At 35.0% G+C, this 10,687-nt stretch overlaps 1 protein-coding gene across 1 annotated transcript in view; it reads left to right on the top strand.

The window, feature by feature from the left end:
* Window positions 1-60: 60 nt before the first annotated feature.
* LOC104072973 (unconventional myosin-Vc-like) overlaps window positions 61-10,687 on the top strand; it is a gene marked incomplete at its 5' end in the record, with an annotated part of 25,660 nt that continues 15,033 nt past the window's right edge. The window contains 16 exon segments of the mRNA XM_009572602.1: window positions 61-332; window positions 765-778; window positions 781-836; window positions 1,186-1,326; window positions 2,457-2,582; window positions 3,199-3,282; window positions 4,198-4,332; window positions 4,681-4,778; window positions 6,248-6,334; window positions 6,421-6,532; window positions 7,350-7,561; window positions 8,236-8,401; window positions 8,778-8,924; window positions 9,523-9,687; window positions 9,917-10,010; window positions 10,596-10,659. Coding sequence (XP_009570897.1) covers window positions 61-332; window positions 765-778; window positions 781-836; window positions 1,186-1,326; window positions 2,457-2,582; window positions 3,199-3,282; window positions 4,198-4,332; window positions 4,681-4,778; window positions 6,248-6,334; window positions 6,421-6,532; window positions 7,350-7,561; window positions 8,236-8,401; window positions 8,778-8,924; window positions 9,523-9,687; window positions 9,917-10,010; window positions 10,596-10,659 — 1,973 coding nt within the window.

Genomic DNA, 10,687 nt, shown 5'->3' with positions numbered 1-10,687 from the left:
CCAATCTTAATGATTCTATGATTCTACTAAATGTAAACTAACAATATTTATTTCTCTTCTTTAAAGCTGGAAGATAAACATCTCAATATATTCTGTGAACTTCTGGATTTAAACTGTGACAAAATGGCACAATGGTTGTGCCACCGAAAGATTATCACTACCTCAGAGACTGTAATAAAGCCAATGACAAGAGCTCAGGCTGTTAATGCAAGGGATGCTCTGGCAAAGAAGATCTATTCTCATTTATTTGACTTTATTGTGGAAAGAATTAACAAAGCTTTGCAGTTCCCTGGCAAACAACATACTTTTATTGGTGTTTTGGACATTTACGGGTAAGAATGTCTCTGGAAACAAATTTACCTTAAGTTGTGCCTTTTCTTTGGTGTTGATGATGAAAAGCAGCACTTTTCAATTTGTGCTGCTAATGGTTTGTTTTACTAAAAGGTCATAGTCATGTAAGTTCTTTAGCATCCAGAGTAGTGGAGATGTTCAGCAACTATAAGTATTAGTATTTTTTGTGAATGAGGTTTAAATTTAACTTTTGATATGATACTTCTAGATTTAACTCTGGATTTTTTAGCTCTGTTATGTCTGGTAACATTAACTTCTAGGGAAGTTTTGAAATGCCCTAGCATCTTCATTAGTCTTAGGGCTATTTAATTTTCTCAGAAATATTAGGATAGCTCCGAAGTCTTACAAGTATACTACTATTTGTATTTAAACGTCAAGGGATTTTTTTTTTTCTTATTTGACATGTGTTTCAGCTTTGAAACATTTGATGTGAACAGTTTTGCATCAATTACGCGAATGAAAAACTGCAGCAGCAATTTAACCTGGTATGTTCTTTTATTTGTTACAGTTCTTTATCTTATTTTGCTTCAGTTTTGAGATTATCAATAATGGATATTAGCAAATGCTATTTGTATCTGAGTAATGGATATTTCTGGATAATGGCTATCCAGTAATAGATAAAAATATTTTATTTTTTTATATCTATACATACACACATAGATATATAAATGAAAATTTCTGAGTTTATTTTCTTACAAGACAGACACATAGTATACTACAAAATATATAAATATTTTATTTCTATCTTATATATACAGCACCGCACATGCACACATTGTATGTATTTTCTTCCTTAATTATAACCTTACATTTTCATAACTTTCACATATCTAGCATGTCTTTAAACTTGAACAAGAAGAATATATGAAGGAAGATATCCCTTGGACTTTAGTAGACTTCTATGACAACCAGCCTGTCATTGACCTTATTGAAGCTAAAATGGGAATTTTAGAACTTCTGGATGAAGAGTGCTTGGTAATTTAAAAATTCTTGTATTTATGAGCTCATAAAAAAATAGATAGATTTTTACAAGTTGGGCTTGGAATCTGTATTTTGTACTTCTAAGTGAAAGTAGAGCATTTTCCTCATAAAAGGAATATTAATGTTTGCCCTCTATTTGTTAATTTTAATTGTAAGCCACTTAGTGTATTTTTCTGTTATAAAATCAAGAACCTAAAACTAGATTCTTACCTAGAAGCTAACCCAGCAACTAGATTTCTTCACTGTGAGGGTACTGCGGTACTAGAACAGGTTAAGCAGAGGTACAGTGGGATCCCCATTCTTGGATACTTTCCAGATTTGAGTTCAAATGGCAGCTTGACCTAGTGTTGGTGGTAGTTTTGCTGCGAGCAGGCATTTGGACTACCCAGTCTCCAGGGGTCTCTTCCACCAATACTTCTATAATTCAGTTATTCCACAAATCACTAATTTTGGTACAAAAAAAAAACAGTCTTCCTTTCCATTTTGGTAAGTTCTTGCTGAATGCACCGAACCTACATCTTTGCTTTTTCTTCTTCAGTCTTAGTGTTTTTCCCTATGCGCGCTCTCTCCTGACTAGCAATTCCTGAATCTGTATTTTCTTTCTTCTACATATGTATGTAGTTCCCTTAGGCTTCTAAACCTATTGAAGTAGCTTTGTCAGTGAAGAACAGGGCAGGGAAAGGTGAGCCCTGTTAAATGGTCTCTAAAAGGTGTTTTGGTGATATTGGCAAGTCGTACTTCTCAGAATCCAAACCATGGGGTAATATGGGAGAAATTAGGGAATATTCCCTAATTTATTAGCTTATCTGTTGTTCTGCTCATTAGCATTCTCAGGGATCAGCTTGTCCCTGATAGCAGGTAGCATCCTCTCAGGACAAAATTATTTATGACTTATCAGAGAATTAACTCTAGCCAGCAAATTTTTGGATTAATATGACCTTCTTTCTTAAGATTATTTGCTACAGGGAGCCACTGTCGGAAAAGACAAAAACTGGTTGTTATCAGGCCTCGTAACTCACTGAAGATGCTTTATTCAGACAGTATTGATTGACAGTAAGCAGTTTTGCTGTTTTTAACAGTCCAACAGAATTTTGTTAAAGAGATTGCCCTTCTCATTTTTACAGTTACCTCATGGAACAGATGAGAACTGGCTTCAAAAGCTATATAATAATTTTGTCAATAAAAACTCACTCTTTGAAAAGCCGAGGATGTCAAACACGTCTTTCATCATTCAACACTTTGCTGATAAGGTAGAGTGTAAACAACCCAGTATTATTTCGCCCTGTTTCTAGCAGTAGCTCCTTCAGAAAAGAAACCAACTTAGGAAATAGAGGAAATATTAACCACACTTGTTTGGAACTTCTATAAAATGGATCTTCAATACATAGTACTATTTATTTATTGGTAATACTGCCCATAACACGCCATTTAAACATAAGAAGTGCTTAAGATAATGAATTTGAGAGTGTAAAAATAAATCATCAAGATAAAGAGTCAGAAAAAGAGTACAATGTATAAATAAAATAGTTAAGATTGTAGTCTGTACGCATTTTAGTCTCAGTTATTTATGTTTCAAATGTAGTATTCCTTTTTTGGTATTTTGATTTGAAATCATAGAATAATGAAGAGAGGAGGAAAGAAATTCCTAATGAAGGCAGAAGGAAATTGCAGTTTGTCCCGCTTCTGAGTTTGCGGTATGCATGTATGTATGCTTGCCATAATGAAACTGGAAAAAGCAGAGTTTCAGCCATCATGTTTAAGACTAATAAAGAGCTGTTGGTCACCACAGCTTAGAGAGTAAAAATTACTGTTTTGCTAACTGTTCATGTATTGCTGAAAAGTTAATGATTTCACCCATTTGCACAGGTAGAATATAAATGTGAAGGATTTCTGGAAAAAAACAGAGATACAGTACATGAAATATTGACTGAAATCTTGAAAGAGAGCAAGGTTTGTAAACAACAGTAACGATTCATTTTCTGAATACATGATTTTACTGGAATTTATTCAGATCTGATTTTAAAAGATTTGTTCTGATAAAAAGATTTTTTTTAATAGGTTGAATCAATTAGTTTAGTCTTAATTTTTATTAATATTCTACAAGTGTGTATTTTTAATGTCAAAATAACATACAGATGGAAAAACACAGCATTCAACTTTTTCATGTATGTGCATTTACTTTGCTAGTTATGTTAGTGTTTTTTGTTTTCTTAATATCTCCCTTGAAAAACATTTTGGAATCCTTGTAACTGAACACTTGAACTTTTTTTTTTTCCCTCTGTAGTCATTACATGTCATTTTGATAAGTAGTTTATAATTAACAGCTATCTTTGTTTATTCTTCAAAAGAGATTAAGAGAGTGCCAGGGCAGGGAAAACGTCAGATGTCTTATATGTGCCTGCCACTTCCCATCTGCTTGAAGGCCCTGTCCCTTTCAAGTCTACAGCATTGAGACTTCAGGATTACTATTAAGAAGCTAACTTAATCTGACCAAAAAACATGTTCTTAATTTAAATTAAATATTGTGAAAATACAACCTTAAGTGGTCTTATTTTTAACTCTGTTCCGTATTTATGTCCATGTTCGCTCATATTGAAATAGCTTTTGCAGGCCTACTTAACAGTTGTTGTTGAGTTTTGTCTGTGAAATGTGCAAGTGCATCACAACAGACTCAGAACTGTTGCAACCGTTTCTTCAATTGTTGTTTGTTTGTGGCTTAAAGATCTGGTTCCAAGTCCTGCAATACCTGCCCTAAGCATTAAGATGGATGGGTTTTGTGTTTTACATTATAGTAAATGTAATTTTTATTTAAATATTATTACAGTTACACAGTATTTAACTGTGATTCTTTCACCACACTTCTAGTTTCATCTGTGTGCAAATTTTTTTCAAGACAATCCAGTGTCCGTTTCACCTTTCAGTTCAACTATAAACGTCAAATCTGCAAGACCTGTTCTCAAGTCACCTAACAAACAACTCCGGATGACTGTTGGCAGTAAGGTACTACCTAATGCGATCTCGTACTTTCAGGGAAGTGTACTGGGCAGTCTGAGACTATGATACTGTATTCTATTACCATTTGTGGGGGACTATCCAGTTTTCAGTACAGCAAGAGCCAGCCACAGTGCAATGCTCCAGGTCTGGGTATAAGTAGGTGTGTTTAATTTATATATAGGAGACTGTTAGGTACAGCAGGACTGTTAAATTTCCTGCGTTTAAGATCTAAACCCTAAGAAAATCTCCCAGTGTCAAGCCAAAACCTAACAAAGAATTAAAAAACTAAGATTTTACTTTTTACTTAGCTGTAAATGTTTTATTAGCAAAACTGTTATGTCTAATATTTTCTAGTTCCGGAGTTCTTTGTCTTTACTTATGGTGACACTCAATGCAACCACCCCTCATTATGTACGATGCATAAAGCCAAATGATGAGAAGTTACCTTTTGAGTAAGTATGTTAGTGGTGTTGAGCTGTTATATTACTTAAAATTAAAAGAGTATTTTTCTATTTCACGGAAGCTACATGTCAGCAAGCTAAATTTTTATTGTTGAACAACAAGAAACAACAATATTTTCCTTTCGAGATAGCTGAAGTAAAAAAAAGTCTTCTTACAAAAATAGAACAATTCAGTAATATTTATTGATACTTTAAAAATTTTTTGTATCCTAAAATTTTTCAAGTCAGATATTAGTGTTTGTATGTTTGTCATAACATTTTTAGGGGAAAGGTTCTCCACTTTTGATTTAAGTTGATCAATATTTTGTACAGGTGTGTTTGCTCTAGTGCAGTATGGATACAATTTTTATTTAGGGAATAAAAGTCACTGCCATTTTCTTTGTGAACTTCCCTTTTGTCCACAGAAATATTTAGAAAAGCTTTAGAAGTCGGGAAAGGTATGAGCAGTGTTGAACATAGCCTTGGCTTTTTCCCACAATTTTATATTGCTTTAATGTTATAATACAATCACAGTCGCTAGATAGTTTGCGTGATTGTTATGTCTAGCTTGATAACCACTAACTGTAAGCAGGAGTTAATCTTGATGCAGCTATTGGTCTGTTTTGTGGGCAGACATGTGGAATGAGTCCAGTTTTAGTTATACAGCTTTTAGCTGGAAGGTAGTGTAATGACAAATGAAATAAAAGCTTTCGTCATATCTGAGTAGGAGGGAAGAGGCAAACTTTGATTCTAAATTATTTTTTTTAAGTGTGTTAGCTCAGTTTCTTGAAGCCAAACTGTCCATGTAAAACATGTTACAAATGGCACTGTTTCACTGTCACTGCTGTGAGACCTCATTATTCTGTGTAATAGCAATAAGGGGGAAAAAAGCTTAGATAGTATAAAAACATGTCTGAATAAGACTGGAAGAGCTTACTTTAAGTTTGTGAAAGAACAGTATAGCCATCTGTCAGCCACAGGGATCTCTTAGCTATGAATCATCATTGTAGCTTAGTGCTCTGTGGGCAGACCAGCTCTGGTCCAGAATTGGAAAGGGTCTTTCCATGCCTTGTGTTGATAATCTTGAATCCAGATATTCATAAGCAAATCCATGTGCTAAAGAGTACCTAGAGAGAATTATTTCCCAATAGACTGCTGAGGGAATTTATTTCTGGGTATGTTTTGTGCTGAGAGTGGCACGATTCTTTGCCGCTTGCTGATATGAACTTTCACAGTTAATATTGAAAGGAAACAGGACTTTTCAGAAAGGAGAAATAAATATAGTCTTCCTTTTGTTTTGAAGAAGAAAAAGAAAACCCAGATACTCCCTATCACATTAAAAAAACAAGTGAGACACCATATAAAAAGTAGGGAGTCCAGCGTTCTATGGGAAGAAATAGAAATCCAGCTAGTAGGATGGTTATAATTATTATAGCATGCCAAACCCAGCAAAAATGTAAAATATAACTCTGCTTTTTTAGGTTTGATTCAAAAAGAGTGGCTCAGCAGCTGCGAGCATGTGGTGTTTTGGAAACTATTCGAATTAGTGCACAGAGCTACCCATCCAGGTAGGGATAGCAGTGGGCATTCATATGTCAAAAAATACGTACGTCTCTCTTAAATGAATTGCATTTGCTAACTTTTAATTTTCCAGGTGGACTTACATTGAGTTTTTCAGCCGTTATAGCATTCTTATGACACAGCAGGAACTCTCCGTAAATGATAAGAAGCAGATTTGCAAGATTGTTTTGCAGCGGCTAATCCAGGTTAGTTTGTATGCACTGATCCATTGTGTATTATAGCATCTATTACTACTAAAAGGTCTCTTTTCCCAAGAGTAGTATCCCATGCCTCAAACAGGAAAGATATTTACATTATTACTATCTTTCCTGATTTAGTGTGTTGAACATAGGCTTGCAAGTCAATAACCTTGTGTTGTGACACTGAGTCATGTTGTGGCTGTAGACAGATGATTTAACCTTTCTGTGCTTAATATCTTCACTTGTAAAATGGAAGATATTCTACCTATATTTATAAACCAGTGAACGGTAAATGATATAGATTTGCGAAGTATTAGAAGTTTACGCAAGAAGGCTTTTGATGGTGGAATGCAGCATATTGGAGAACTGTTCTAAAAACGTGCTGTTTCACATATTGTGTGTTGAAGCCAAAACTTCATCCCAACAGGGTCTGAACAGGCCTTTGTAGTGGTTAGGCAAGCTCTGCTTACTGTTCAGTTTACTGTGTTGTTTGGGTTTTATTCCCAATGAAGACCTTAAAAAACTGTGGTCCTCTTGCTCTTAGCTTTAGAAATACCTGGTCGCTTTTTGTCCTTTGGGTGTTCTTGAATATAAGATCGCACTAGGGTGTGATTTTTGGATGTAATTCTCTGGGTCTTTCCTACTGAGTGGATTCCCCCCCCATATACTCCTATATACAAAGAAGGCAGAGAAAATATTCTTATTTAGCAAGATCATGTCATTGCAGAAGAGCTTGCCTAAAGTGACAATTTATAAAAGGAAGTCAGTGTCTGGTCTACAAATTAAAATAAAAACTTAGTATACCTATTGTTTTCTTTTTCAGGATTGTAACCAATATCAGTTTGGGAGAACAAAAATTTTCTTCAGAGCAGGACAGGTTGCTTACTTAGAAAAACTGCGATCAGATAAACTGAGACATGCATGCATTATGATCCAAAAGAGTGTTCGAGGCTGGCTGCAGCGGAAGAAATTCCTTCGCATAAAACAAGCAGCTGTTGTAATACAGCAGTACTTCCGGGGGCAGCGGACTGTACGGTACTTTTGGCTGATACATGAACTTGCTGTTAGGCCGTGCCTGAAGGGATATAGAAGGTCAAACTAATGCCCAATGCTAATTTGGAAGTGTAATTTTTACGAAAGAGCAATTCAGATTGTATTTCCATTTCCTCTTGATTATGGATGTGAAAATGTTCAAGTTATTCAGCTGATATGAAGAAAGTACTCTAGCAGATTTCAAATGTTGTCTGCCAGATTCCTGAGAGGCCTGTCTACCTGTAAACTCAGTCCTTAGCTAATGATCAGTGTCCCAGTTGTCAGCTTGGGCTTACTACTTAGCTTCAGAGCCAGAGAAGAAATCAGAAAGGAAAAGCAATTTGCAAGGGTGTACAAATTAGTGTGCACAAATTATTATGAGGAATTATGCAGTAGAGAAACTGCCCCAGTAATTCACAGAGCAGACTGAGAGGAAGATGGCTCTATGTAGGCTTTGAAATTTTCAGAAAGAGACCATCAGAATTGCTTGTGGAACAGATTTCAAAGATTGTGAATAATTCCCTCTCTCTCACTTTGATTGAAGAAAAAGCTGTATTTTAGATAGTGGATGCCTGTTTTCAATATCTTCTTCTTTTGTGTGTGATTTGGCTGACCAAGGGAATGAGCATGAGAAATCTAATGTAACCTAAGTAAACTTTATTGTCTTTTGAATTAAGGCAAGCTATAACTGCAAGAACTCTGAAGCAAACATGGGCAGCTATAATTATTCAGAAATACTGTCGGGGTTACCTGGTCCGTAGACTTTGCCAGCTCATCCACGTGGCTGCTGTAACAATTCAAGCTTATACAAGAGGATTTCTAGCAAGAAAAAAATACCGGAAGGTACAGCCTATTAAAAATTTTATTTCAGTAACTGGAAACAGCTATTGCTCTATAAGAAAGATGGAGACAAGGGCAGTGATCCCTTATGCTTTACCTTTTGCATGTCTGCATTCTCATATCTTCTACTCTTTTTATATTGTTACTTAGATGTAATCGCTGAGCTACCAAGAACTCTGTCTGGTTTATACTTCATGCCGATCATTTAGTGTGATTACTACAGTTGTTCAAATGTGTCTGCAGTCTCGGTATTTCAGTATTTTGATACTTCCGTGACAAGCATTGTCATTATCAGTGTATGTAGATTCAGAGAATGTTATAATTGATGCTGATTGAGCCTTAGGTAATTATAGACAGATGTTGGTATTTTATTTTAAAGATGCTTGAAGAACATAAGGCTGTGATCCTTCAGAAACACGCTCGTGCATGGCTTGCCAGGCGCAGATTTCAGAATATTCGGCGGTTTGTGTTGAATATCCAGCTTTCATACAGAGTTCAGCAGCTGCAGAAAAAGATAGAAGAACAGGTGAGGGACACCAGTCAGTTATGATTTGTACTAATTTTTTTATCATATCCGTTTTATTCAAAGCTCTCATGTTGACTAGAGGCTTATGTGAATTCCAATATCTATACTTTACTTGACAAGACAGAAGAATATGTAAGGGATATGGTCCTTTATAATAAACCACTAGTGTTCTTCCTACATCCAGGGTGGAAGAATCATCCAGGGTTTCCTTATATTTTTGGATTAGTTATGCCAATCAAAAGAGTCTGCAATTAACATTTTTCTTACTGTTTCTTAAGTAGTCCATCCACTCTTTGGATGGAGTTACGTGTATTAGGATGAAGGATGTGTGAGATACTGCTCTGGTGCAACATACTTAGTAACTTTTGGGAATTCCATATTATGTTTATTTTGCAGCTTATTTTTGAGAGCCATACCAGCCAAATCATTTTAAGACGGTAGCTTTAATCTAATTAATGGAAACAATCCTTGGTTGAAATAATCATGACTGATACAGGATGGTGAGCAGAAATAAGTCAGGTGCTTCCTTCAAGATTCTATTAAACAGTTTCAGGTGTATATTCTTCTGTTTTCTTTCAACCTGTCTTGCTCATTGTAGAGTAGAGAAAATCATGGTTTGCTGGAACGATTGACCAATCTGGCTTCAGCTCGTATGAATGACATGGATACAATTCAGAAACTCGAATTAGATCTTGAAAAGTTAACTGCTCAAAAGAGAACATATGAAGAGAACAGGAAAAAATATAAAGAGGACAGTGAACAGGTAAATTTTAATTGCCATCTGGGGGCTTTTATTTTAGTTTAAATGATTTTTTCCGCTGCTGGATTTATCAAATGCATGATTCGAGAGTTACTTAGTAACTTCACTTTTTGGGGGGGGGGTGGCAGGGAAGGAAGAGAGTCCATATATGCTTGTTAAAATGTAAGACCTCTGTGACTTATTTCTTCCTCCTTTGTAATTTGTATATTATGTTTACTTTTTGTGTGTACAGAAAATCTTAAAACTTGAGAATCAGAATAAAGAATTACAAGAACAGAAAGAGACCTTAGAAATAAAGCTCCAAGAAAAAACTGAGGAAATGAAAGGTACAATAACTAAAACGAGTTTTAAAGGAGTTATGAAGGAATTATAGTGGGGGAAAGTTGTAAAGTCAGGTTTTCAGCAAAGGTAAATTACTTTTGTTCTAATAAAAGCAATTTAAATGCTGAATTTACAGTAAATTAAAAGTTGGTCCTAAGCTTCTCTTGCTTAGAATGTGTAGTGCAAATGCTTTTAATTTGGTAATTAAATTAAATTTGTTATTTCAGTAGCAAAATCTCTCCTCCTGTTACGTTTCCTGTTTCATACACATGCATTCCTTCAAAATGTTGCTTTGTCCTTGGTTCCTTTAATATACTGCTTTTATGACTCTAATTTCAAAGGACACAGGCATCACATGAGATCAAGTATACTTTAGATGAATAACACTTTGGTGTTTCAGAACCCTTTTATTCTATAGCATGACTTGTAAAATTACTGTGATAATTTTTGGCATTTGAGAGAGTAATTTCAGCCTTAAAATATGTTAAGGATTGCTTATTAAAACAAAACTTCTCATTGTGCTCATACTGTTTTAATAAATGCACGTACTTGCACAAAGGTCTTAAAAATACTGAAATATTTTTTGACAGAGAAAATGGATGACCTCACGAAGCAACTCTTCAATGACGTACAAAAAGAAGAAAATCAGAGAATGTATGGAATCTGAATTTTATTGCTTTGA

Source organism: Fulmarus glacialis, unplaced genomic scaffold, assembly GCF_000690835.1.
Source record: "Fulmarus glacialis isolate BGI_N327 unplaced genomic scaffold, ASM69083v1 scaffold25982, whole genome shotgun sequence".
NCBI classification, from domain to species: Eukaryota; Metazoa; Chordata; class Aves; order Procellariiformes; family Procellariidae; genus Fulmarus; species Fulmarus glacialis.
Note: the sequence above shows the minus strand (reverse complement) of the source record. Positions and strands in the feature narration are given on the sequence as shown.